The following is a 12114-nucleotide window of genomic DNA, read 5'->3' on the forward strand; positions in this document are numbered from 1 at the left end:
CAGTAGGGGGAGAATTATGGGGACTACATGAGGGGAGAAATAAAATATTGTACAAAAATGAACAACGATGTAAGAAAAGATATAAAAAAACTGGACATTTGAATCTAATGTGGAACTCTGGAAATCAGATCTTCCCTCTCCCCTAGACTTTGCTGGGTTTTGTGACTATTTTTGTTTTTGCCTTTTTGATTGTTGTAGGCTGTCTCTGTGCTGAGGATGTCGGAGGTGTAAATTTAAGTTTCCTTTTCTGAATCTCTCACTGGGGATACCTCATTACTTTCTAGTTTCTCCCACACAAGTTGTTGTTTTAAATATCCATCTTTGATGTCTGGCTACCAAAAGGGTAAAAATGAAAGAAGGGGGAAAGGGTGATAGCCCTTTAAATTCTCTGGAAGGCCACTTAGCCAGCTTGCAACAATGCAGGGAGGTGTAACAATGGCTGCCCACCTCTTTGTCTATAACTTTGTCTACAACAATCAATGATCAGAATGCAAATACTAGAGATATAATAGTACAAATATTAGGATCCTCCCTGATGGCGCTAGGGGTTAAGCTTCAGTACTATGAAGCTGTCCATAGCCACTGCAGCACAAGTTTGATCCCTGGCCATGGAGCTAACTCACATGGAGTAGCAGACCTCTCCTGACTCGCCCACTGCGCCCCTCAGCAGTGTATTACAGACAATTCACCTGTTCTGCTCCCCATTCGTTTCTGAATCCTCTCACACATTCCCATACCTCTGCCCTACACCCCAGCTCTTGTTTGCATAAAACCGTCAAAAATTTTTTTAAAAATGTACATATATCGCCAATATTTATTCTTTTTTGCCCTTGGTTCCCACAAGCTGTGTGCATTTTGCTCAAAGGCCAGGTGCACAACTACCTGCTACATGATGGGAACAGGTAGCTGAAACGGAGCAAAGTTGACCACATTTTACCATTTGAGGCTTCCTCTGGAAGATGAAAGCCTTGGGTAGTACCCAGAGTTCTAAAATAGTCACATCAGACAGATTTTGCCAATATAATTGTTCAGTTTTTTTTTTTTTTTAAGATTTATTTATTCATACAAGAACCAGGGTACAGGCCAGATGTGTGGGAGGGTGAGAGGATTCACCAGAGACAGAGCGAGGAACAGAACAGGCAGACTGATGAAATACACTGCTGAGGGGAGCAGCGGGCGAGATAGGAGAGGTCTGCTGCGCCATGTGGGACCCTTGCTAGCCAGCAGGGATCGAACCAGCGCTGCAGAGGCTGCGGACAGCTTCACAGCGCGGTGCTCAACCGACTGCGCCACCAGGGGAGGCCCATATAATTGTTTAGTTTTGAGAGAGATTCCTGGCTTCCTTGCCACTATCTTCCCAGAGTACTCTCTAAAGACTATGATCCTTTAATTATGTTGCAGACATACATATAGCCTATGATACTGTTTCTTTGGTATTTACATTTGTAAATGTTCCAAATATGCTTGAGAAAAACATACTCCTAATTGTTAGGTAAAGATTTCTAAAGATATCTATTAAATGAAAAGAAACAAAAACTTGATTAAATCTATAACAGTTAAAGAGGCTGAACTGATAGACAATTCAGTAGAATGGTACTGGAAGTGAGGAGCAGAAAAACTAAAGGAATTACGTTCTTTGTTCTATAGAAGGAGATGTGGTAGGCCTTACAAAAAGAAAGACACATTAAAGCTATAAGCAGTCCATATAGAAACCAAGAGAAGAAAACAACATGCTTTCTGGTAGAAATGATTTGACATACAAAATTTATTTGATTATATTTTAAAGAGGTCAGAATCACACTCATTTTCTTAGTAGTATCACTGTAAACAGACTAGATTTCAGAGGTTTTCGTTTGCTGCGAAAACTTTAGAAAAGTTTATCATTGGTAGCCTGGGAAGGCTTTCCTCCCCTCCAGACTCTCCTGCTCCTTGGGAGATTTGGGGAATGTTGGTGACAACTGATCCTGAACAAATATCATGTGGCTGAGCTTGCTAAACCCTTTTCAACTCTCCCATAGGCAACAGGGTGAACCGGCTTATTCTTTATCTGAAGTCATTGCATATGCAGGCGGGTTATCAGAGAATGAAAGGAGGTTTCCACTGTCGATAATTTCCAAAGTTAGGAATGGACTAACTCAGAGCTTTTAACTGTTTAATTCCTTCTGATGATCAGAGAGAGAGAGAGATGCTAGCAATGGACCTCAGATCTGAGATCCACTGAGACCTCAGTATAGTGTACTCAGTTCCTTGATTAAAACGTGCCAGGAAAGCCATCGCTGGGTAGAGAAGAGTGGTTTATTACAATGATGGTGCTATAAGAGGAAAATAAAGCAGCCAACAGCAGGTGGTGTCCTCTCCTCTTGAACTCCAATGATCACATCACATCTGCCAGCTTTATAGTCCAAGCAAATGCAACTGGGAGAGCATAGGGTGGCACCTGGGGCAGATTAATGAGGAGCCCTTCAGTGGGATCTGTGGACCACTTCAGATCTTTCTGGATTCCCAGCATTGTTATCTGCAGAAAGCAAAAGGGAATTGAAAGAACATCAATGCACTGATGCATACAGAATATGGCCTGAACACAGTGGGAAACTACATGGTGGGCCAGGGTGGGGAAGACAGTCAGAAAGTGGAATAAAGGTGGGAGAGAGGGCCTCCCTGGTGGCACAAGGGGTTAAGCACAGCACTGTGAAGCTATCTGAAGCCTCTGCAGCACGAGTTCAATCCCCAGCCGGCCAGAGAGCAACCTATATGGCACAGCAGACCTCTCCTGTCTTGCCTGCTGCTCCCCTCAGCAGTGTTTTTCAGTCAGTCTGCCTGTTCTGCTCCCCACTCTGTCTCTGTTGAATCCTCTCAGCCCCCACACCTCTGGCCTGAACCCCAGCTCTTGTATGCATAAATAAATAAATCTTATATATATTAAAAAAAAAGGGAAACCGGGGAAGTAAGGGAAATAGAGAACACCTGCCAATTTCCTTAGGAAAAGGCGCATTTCAGAAAGGACAGATGGAGGCTCCTTACCTGCGTAGTTGAGGTAGTTTTGGGGGTCTCAAGTCTTAAGATTCCATTTTCTGGCCAGTGGAGGAAAATGGCATAAACAACAGATTCTTTTGAGGTATACCTGGAAAAAGAACACCTTTCAAAGATTCCCTGATACATAACCTTATGCATGTCCCTTTCAGTGGCCAATTCTGAGACCTGGAGTCTGGATGCTACTTGGGAGCACTGCCAAGTCAAACTAACTAATGTTTGCTGGATGAAAGTCGTCCTGTGAGGTTCTTTCTGGTGGTATCTTCACTTTCCCTCTCTATTGGGTTGCAAGTTTAAAAAAAATTTAACTCTTACACTAGTTATTTTCACACTGAAGCCATTTGCCTTATTCAAATCTTTTTTCAACTACAAATCCATGTGGTAACAGCTGAGGGTACAAGGGTAAGATGCCATGAAGGCGTATTTGTTTGTGAGAGTTCACCACATGTAGAGGATAAAAAGCACTAAGCAGAAACTCACCCAGAATAGTGGATGGCCTGTTTCCCTTGACCTGTGGTGTAATGCTGGCAGATGCCTTTTCTGAACACTTAGTGTGACCCTGGCACTCTGCACGGTGCTTGATGTTGTCTCATTTAACCCTCACAACAACTCTAATAAGCTCAGTATCATCACCCTAGTTTGCAGTTGAAAAAACGAAGTCCCGGATCAAATAACTAGATCCAAAATTCCAAGTAAGAATCACAACTTCTTCACTTACTAGATTAGTCATCCTAGGCAAGTTAGATCGCTGCCCTGGGCCCCTTTCTCACTTGTAACATGGCGATTTACTTTGATTGTTGAGGGATTCAGTGAGTGGCCAGGATTTAGAGTGGAGCTTGACATACTGTGGGTGCCATTCAAGTATGAACTATTACTGATTTTAGGAGCAGGGTAACAATGTCACTGACTGATGCTTTGTAGCTTTTTTCACCAAGCCTACTACCAGTCTTTCTAGTCAAAGATGTCCTGTTGGCCTCAGATATAAACTGGAATATAAATGTAATGGCAAAAGAATAGCTTTAGGATTACCTTGAGGTGACTTGCAGCTTGGCTGATAACACCGGGGCTCCAAGGAGACACCAGTTCAGAAGGGCCCCAGCCCCACCCTATAGACTCACCAGACAGTTGTCGTGTTCTTCTCTAACTGCACCCGCCACGGTTTAGAGGCATAGATGGCCTCCCCATTGATGTTCAACCACTTCCCGACGGCAAGAAGCCTTTCTTGGAAGATAGGAACAATCAGTCCATCTTTAGTTGGTCCAATGTTGAGAAGATAGTTGCCTCCCAAACTGACTGTCTGGACCAGTTCCTGGAGGGGACAGAATCATGAAATCCTGCTATGAGTATCAGGAATGAATAGATATTAAGGAGAAAAATCTAGGGTACATCCTCTCCCTGCTTTGTGAATAGCCTCTATCCTTTTAGAAATATTACATACTTTTGCCATTATAAAAGCAGGACAGGCTTACATGAGAAAACTGAGAAATCTGCTATAAGATGGAGAAATCAGTTAATGTGTATTCCAGGGAGCCACCAGGGCACTTCCCTGTGAAGCTGGGTCTCCATGGAGTCCGCGGTAGTGGGCTGGGTCACATGCCAGAGGTACCAGGTATGGGCAGGAAGCTGAGCACAAGGCACAGGGCTATTCGCCATCACAGTGAACACTGGGGTCATAGAGGGGAGGTGTGGATCTGCTGTGGAGACTTGGGGAGATAGAAGAGAGCTGAAGGGTCTTGGATAATACTCAGTACGTGATGGATTATATAAACACATATGCCAGAAATGGAAAGCATCCTGCAAATAGATGTATCTCCAAGGCTTTGGAGCAGGAGGTGTGCTTACTGTGTCTCATGCCGGTGCATGGCAAGGCAGTCCAGAAAAATTAAGGTCACACAGAACATTTTAAAAAGGAGAATTCCTTTGTTTCCTATAGTCACCTAAAGCCACCCCAAGCTAACTTTTGATGTTTCCTCTCAGTCTTGCTCCTCTACTGTTAATTTTATATAGTTGCCAGAATATGTAGATTTTTTTTTTAACTTAGCTCTCTAAGCATTAACCTATAGCATATTCATGAATATTTTAATAGCTAAGGAAAATTCCTCAATCTACTTACTTATCCCTTTATGGTGGTAAAAAAAAAATTGAAACCACCTCTATGTCCAACTGAAAACGGGCCTGAGAAGAACACCTCTGTCCACAGAGCTTTCTTCTCTAATTATAATTATCTCCTCAGGACGGGTTTCCATGAGAATGGGCAAGAGCCTTAATGGCTCTGACCTGCACTCACATCTAGGGTACTGCTACCACTTTCTGTGACAAGGCTAGCTTCAGAAAGTAGCTACAAATAACCAACTCCCAGGCATCTTACTGAAATGATCTCCACGTCACTGGCAATGTTGGATATCACCATGTTGCGACGGTAGCCCCAGGACAGCTTGTCTATGCTGGTGCACATCTCCCACTTGTGATCCGGCAAGGTCTGCGGCTTGAATTTGTCTTGACAGTTGTAGTATCCTCCGTGGTGGCAGGAACAGTTCTGGCCCCATCGGTCATTCACTACTACCTCGTCCTAAAGATGCCAAGAGCACAGGGTCGTCAGGTGTCAATCCACTCAGCTTCCTTACCTAGTGCTGTATGATCAATTTGAGTCTCCCTGGAAGCATGGAGTAGGTTTAACCTAGAGCGGGAGTTCTAGGCGCCCTTTTGTATTGGAGGAGGATTTGATCAAGGCTGAAGACAGTTTCAGTTTTCACAACTGGGGTGGTGCTACTGCCATCTAGTGGATAGATGACGCAGTTAAATATCTTAGAATAGACAGGACAGGCCCCCCCCCCCCCCCCCCAGCAGAGTCACTAGGGCCCAGGCTGAAAAACCCTGGTCTAGTGGAGATTCGGGTGGAATCAGAGCTGGGGGACCCTATCTGAAAGACCCTTTAGTAAATAATTTCTTCTGTTAGAGGAGAAATGTAGAGAAGACTTTTTTGAGGTTACAGAGTTTGGAAAGCTGGAAATATGAATCAGGTATTTGAACCAGTCCAAAACCTTCTACAACACAATTCTGACTTTCTTTGTCTAGGTAAAGAAAAGTCAACAATCAGATATTCTTTTCCTCCCTCCAACATTTGGCGAACCTATGAGAAATCATTACATGGAACATGTTAAAATAAATGTTTAATATTACTATGAGGCTCATATGTGAGTGTATCAAATACAAACTGTAAATGGGCAGCCACCTGAAGTGTAATGGTGTGGATTCTGGGGAGAAGGAACAAGGCCAAGAATTTGGCTGTAAGGGAATTAAAATTTCCCATTGAGTGTTAAATTACACAATCAACATAGAGTACACAATCAACATAGGTGAGGTCATAGATATCTGTCTTTTATTCCTACCATTTAATTGTATATGTTTTATGTATTAATTTTTGGGATGGTTTTCTCATGCATAATGCTTGTCTGCTTACTAGTTTATTTTCTCTATGGCAGTCTGGGTCATCAACATACTATTTCTATTCTACTGCTTCAGTTTAAGCCTATTTGACAAAATCAGGAATTGAAGAAGAAAAAGCAAGCACACATTCAAAGAAATGAGAGAAAAGAATTATAAAAGCAACATTTACATCCGTGACACCCCTGGTTCCTACTAACCCCATGCTGATATTACTATTAACAACTGCTGCTGTTATTGCCATTACACAAGATCTTGGCTTTCATTTGTCATAACATAAATAAGAGATAAGTCACAGGGTTACATACCTTTACTGGACTATCATTGTAGAGCCAAGAAAGAAACTCAGTAGAGTTCCAATAAGAATCTGGACACTCCCACTCTCCATCAGACCAAATCAAGTCAGGTTTGTACCTGAAAGGCACACCATCAGCAGTGAGCGCATCGGAGTTCACGCAAAGTCAAGTCTTACAGATATATTTTTGCAAGAAATATTTAAAAATTAGTTTTCTCCCATTTTGAGAGCACCATAACATCACAGAGCAAAGAATGTGGAAAACTAAAAAGGCAAAAATAACGCCTCCTCCCTCCCCGTCAAAAAACAACTCTTTGTGGGCCTCCCCTGGTGGCGCAACGGTTGAGTGCTGGGTTGCGAGGCTGCCCGCAGCTTCTGCAGTGCCAGTTCGATCCCTGGCCGCCGGCGAGGGTCCCAAAAAACCAAATAAAAACCCAAAAAAAACCCCAAAAAATACAACCCTTTGCTAACATAACCACTGTTCTATATGCAGTATTTTGGTATATTTGCTCCTAACCCTTTACTTATGTCTTATAAAAAAGTAGAGCTGTAATATATATATATATATATATATATATATATATTTCATGTAGTTAGCTGCTGGAAGGAAACCAATCTGTTTGTGTATATATACACAAAGTGCATATATATGTGTATGTGTATATATTAGTGTGTGTGCATATATATACACACACACACATACGTACACACATACACAAATTAGTTTCCTTCCAGCAACTAATTACATGAAAAAAGTGGTGCCCTATAGGATTAAGGTTTCCAAGTTGAGGATGTACTGAGCACTTGAACTATTCTACCAAATGCACTTTGGGGGATGACTACCCAAAGCTTTAACTGTAAAGCATCTATTGAGTCCACTTGAGCCACAGCTGCACCATTTACATCTTGTTAGTCTGAGCCCTATAAGGTGAGAGTGTGCATGTATATATCTATAGGGTAATCAGTATCACCCCCATTTTGGAAGGCTCAGCAGGGTAACTGTGTCAGGTAACAAAGCTGGTAAGAGGAGGTAGAACTCAAATGCAGATACTCCTGACGCCAAATCCTGCACTGCGTCCAGGGAAAACACTGCCCATCTACATGACAGAGAGCAGAGTCTGTTTTGGGTGGGCCTAAATCACACCAGGCACTTCACACTCACTATCTCATTATTTCTTACAATGACCCTATAATGTATATTATACCCATATTGCAGAAAAAGACATTGCGATCTAGAAAGATTACATGGTTTGTTGAGGGCCACAAAGTAAGAAAACAAAACAACACTGGATTTTAGATCCAGTTCCGTCTGACTCTGAGCTCTGCTGGTTTCTTACAACTGTATTATTTCCTTACAAAGGTCATCTGGATACAATTTTTTTTTTTTTAAAATCTAAACTGAGAGTCCAGGTAAAGCCTCTTAAGCTTTAAAGGTCCATCATTTTCTATGAGCCTGCAGAAAGACGGGCGAACTAGGAATAAAATATGGTGACAAATCCAAAATGAAAGCAATCATTTTAAGCATGACAGTGATAACTTATTTTGTACCAGGTATTGTGATATTTTTCACACATTATTCTGAATGTGGTATATAAGCCACTGTTATTCCTGCTTCACAAAGAGAGAATCTGAGGCTCAGAAGGGTGATCTGCCGAAGGCTTGTAAGTAACAAAGAGCCTGAGCTCAAATGCAGGCAGATCTGCCAATGCCAAATTCTTTGCAGGGTCCCTTAGGCCTCATTACCCCTCTCCAAGGTCCTGACAAAGAAAATATCATGCAAAGGAAATGAAATTTTGACTTACTCTCATCCTTGGTTTTGTTTGATTGTTTTAATTTATCAAAGCAATATGAGCACATTATGGAAGTTTTGAAAAATGGGAGAAAAAAATATATTGTGTCTTAACACAACCTTCCCTCTATTTTAATATTTTCGAGATTTTCATCATAATCCCCCAAGTTCACAGTATCCACAGGAAGCTCTGATTTGTGTGGTAAATATCACAAGTTCAAAACCTTTTACCTGTTAACAAGGTCATATAGCTCTGGCATTGTTTTTGCACTGACAAAATGCTGAGTTTTGCAGTTATTCTTCTTATCAAGTAGGTAGAGTGGATGAAACCATTCCAGGAGTGAGTGATAGAGTCCATAGCGTATGTGCCTTAGACAGAAAAATAGGACAGCAAGAGGAAAATAATTTATTTTGAGAAAAACTCAATTGTAGCATTTTATATCTAAGTGAAACTTAGATTTGGTTTACCAACAATGATTTGGTTTACCATGCTTTTGATAATGCAAATGGGATGCTGTGGTCTAGCCTGGAGATCCTTCCTAACGAGAACGAGATAAGGTCATGAACTTCTCTGATGGTGTCACCTCTCATCACATGAAAACTACCAAGCACCAAACATTGCTAATTCAAAGGCTTCAGAAGCCCTTTGGGTAACTCACTAAATGCAAGCTTAGAAAAGACACACGAGTGGAGAAGGGATGAGTAGACACGCACCTCTTCCGGATGGCGGCTCCCAATTCACCAACCAAGTCACGATGGGGTCCCAGGTCCATAGAGTTCCAGTTCCAAGACACGGGACTTGGCCAGTTCGTGAAGCCTTCGTGATGCTTTGTTGTCAGGACAACATACCTGTGGACATCAAAACCATGTAAGCAAAGAAGTGGGCTTTGGGCCATGAACATGACTTTACCCAGCATGCCAGAGACTTTTTAAATGGCTGGGAGCACTCGACAACAGGAGGTACTCTTAAACACGAGACTGTATTAGTGACACCCAGGGAGCTGCTGCAGACAGTTCCCCTTGGGTACTGCTCTAGGAAAGCAAACTTGAGGAAGCCACAGTCTAGATTTCCCTGCTGAGGAGGAGTCCCAGAGGGAAGGAAGGAACGGGCCAGGGAAAAGAATCCTGTCTTTCAACTCTTCTGGGTATTAATAATTAGTTTTTTCTTTTTAACCCTTTGCCCTAAAGGAGAAAGAAATCTCTGCTTGAAATAGCAGAAGATAGAAAAGTAAACTGTTTTACCAAGTCCAAGTCCTTGCCTCTCATTCACAGAGGTAAAACAAGACCCAAAGAATTGCGGGAGAAAAGGCAAGTGTTGAAATAACCAAATCACTCAACATTTCATTTACTTTTGGGGCAGAAAAATCGACATTGTCTGGCAATGCAACAATTTAAGTCAAGCTGGTATGGGGAACTCTGAGACTAAGAGCCAGATAGTACTTCATGCTTTGTGGGCCACGGTCCCCTTTGTGGCAGATTCTTCTTCTTCTTCTTCTTTTTTTTTAAAACAACCCTTTAAAATTGTAAAAATCATTTTCATCTCATGAAGCTTACAGAAGAAACAGACAGGCAACCAGGCCCTCTGGCCATGGTTTGCAGGCCCTGGTGTGCTGAAACAAACTCTCAGCATGGGAGTCATGAGATTGGGTCCTCGGGCATTAGATTCCTCCCAGTCATCATCCTGTCCATAAAACCAGGGGCAGGACAAAGGACAAAGGACAAAACAAGGGGGCTGAACAAAAGATGTCACCTAGATTTTAATTTTTTTCATTTATAAATTATGGCTCTCTAAGGCTCCTAGAAGACAGAGACACCTACACTCTTCATGTTCCTATATATTTAATGGCAAACACTATATGTCAAGTGTATTTCTCTTTGGCACAAGAGAACTTAAAACCTAGCAGACCACTAAGAAGACAGGCAAGGGTGGAAAAACTGCTTTAAGCCGGGAGCTGGGAAATCTCCCCGCCTCCATTCTCACTCTCCTCCAGCCCACAGACCTGTCTCAACACCTGGCAAATGCCTTTCCCGGGGATTACTCCTTCAGGACTGGTCCCAAACTCCAAAAGCCTCAGGGGTCCTCCCAGTCTCTCTCCATCCCCCCCACCCCCAGCCCTGCTTTTCCGTTTTCTGAACCGTCCACACGCAGGCAGGCTCCAACTGTCAACACACCTGACCACTTGGGCACTTTGTGCAAGGCACGGAGGGCGGATGACGGAGGCCCACGACGCGGCATCTTTCTCTCCCTTCCCTCTGAGCGATACTAAAGCTTAAGAAAACAATTCCTTTCTGTAACCGCGGCAGGAGGCTGCAGGGAGGCCAAGGGCCTGGCTCAAGTTCACGGAACTACGGCCAGAGCATAAAGCTGGCTGGAAATCCCGGACTCCTCACCTGGAGGGCACCTGTCTTGCCTACCTGGAAGGGCCGGGCGGTGTCCCCCAGCTCGGTCCTCTCCAGGCCGCGTGTAAGGTGCAGACACAGCGCGGGGACGCTGAGGGCTCCTCCGCGCGCCACTTCCCGAGGCCTGACCTCCTCCCGGTGCCCGGCGGGCGCCCCTCTGCGCCCCCACGAGCCACCTGCTCGCCTCTTCAGGCAGCGGAGCGTGATGCCCGGCCGGTCTCGCCCGCGGCAGCGGCCGCCCCGCTCCGGCCGCCCCGCTCCGGCCCCTCCGCGGCCGCCCCGCTCCGCCCCCTCCCCCCCCGCCGCCCTCCGCCCCACTCCGGCCCCCTCGACCCCGCCGCCCGCTCCGGCCCCGCTCCGGCCCCCCCGGCCGCCGGCCCCCTCGCCCCGCTCCGGCCCCGCCCCCCGGCCGCCCCTCCGGCCGCCCCACTCCGGCCCCCCCCGGCCGCCCCACTCCGCCCCCCTCGCCCCCGGCTCCGGCCCCCCTCCGGCCCCCCGGCCGCCCCACTCCGGCCCCCGCCCCCCCCGGCCGCCGCCGCGCGCCGCCCCGCGCGCACTCACCGGGCGCCGGCGGCCTGGAAGAGGTCGGCCCAGTGGTCGGCGTCGAAGAAGCGCGCCGAGAACTGCGGCCCGAAGTCGGCGTAGCTGAAGCCGGGCGGGTAGTTGTCGCTCACGAACCGCTCGTACTGCGGCGACGCCTCGCCCTTCCAGTGCCACCAGAACCACTCGCTGCCCCAGGCCGGCACGGAGAACACGCCCCAGTGCACGAACACCCCGAACTTGGCCTCGTCGAACCAGGCCGGCAGCGGCCGGGCGTCCAGGCTCCGCCAGTCCGGGGTGTAGCGGCGCCGAGGGCCCGGCCGCCGCGCGAGCGCCGCCGCGGCCCACAGGGCCGCCAGCGCCAGCAGCAGCAGCCGTCGCCGCGGCGCGCCCATCGCCTCAGGCCTCAACCCCGGCCCCAGGCCGCCGCCCCCTTTTAACGCGCAGGTGCGGGGGCGGGGTGAGGCCCCGCCCACTGGGGCTAATGATTGGCTCGGAAGGAAAAGGGGGTGGGTCCTCTCAGGCGACGGAGTCGCCTCGCCTCCAGGTCAGCCGGCCCTGCGGCGCCCTCTGGCGCTCGAAGGGGGAAGACGCAGGGAGATGTTGACCCGCTCTG

The 12114-nt window shown here is 46.2% G+C and overlaps 1 protein-coding gene across 1 annotated transcript; it reads right to left on the bottom strand.

Moving 5' to 3' along the window:
- Positions 1–1290: 1290 nt before the first annotated feature.
- On the bottom strand, positions 1291–11893 carry FUCA1 (alpha-L-fucosidase 1). The gene is made up of 8 exons (XM_037499720.2): positions 11520–11893; positions 9273–9407; positions 8790–8927; positions 6783–6888; positions 5399–5599; positions 4149–4339; positions 3022–3121; positions 1291–2515 (listed from the first exon to the last, which is right to left on the bottom strand). Exons 1-8 carry the CDS (start codon positions 11891–11893, stop codon positions 2375–2377), a joined length of 1386 nt encoding a protein of 461 aa, XP_037355617.1. The 3' UTR covers positions 1291–2374.
- Between the last annotated feature and the right edge of the window lie 221 nt (positions 11894–12114).

The sequence above is a fragment of the Talpa occidentalis genome, unplaced genomic scaffold (assembly GCF_014898055.3).
Source record: "Talpa occidentalis isolate TD23 unplaced genomic scaffold, MPIMG_talOcc4v2.1 talOcc4.9, whole genome shotgun sequence".
Taxonomy (NCBI): domain Eukaryota; kingdom Metazoa; phylum Chordata; class Mammalia; order Eulipotyphla; family Talpidae; genus Talpa; species Talpa occidentalis.

What these genes read in the sequence shown, in the direction of transcription:
- FUCA1 (XM_037499720.2), bottom strand. Translation starts at nt 11,893, where the DNA reads ATGGGCGCGCCGCGGCGACGGCTGCTGCTGCTGGCGCTGGCGGCCCTG. An exon ending in GGAGCCGCCATCCGGAAGAG is followed by an intron (nt 8,928 to 9,272) that starts GTGCGTGTCTAC and finishes TTTCTGTCTAAG; the next exon opens with GCACATACGCTATGGACTCT. An exon ending in ACAATGATAGTCCAGTAAAG is followed by an intron (nt 5,600 to 6,782) that starts GTATGTAACCCT and finishes TGGCATCTTTAG; the next exon opens with GACGAGGTAGTAGTGAATGA.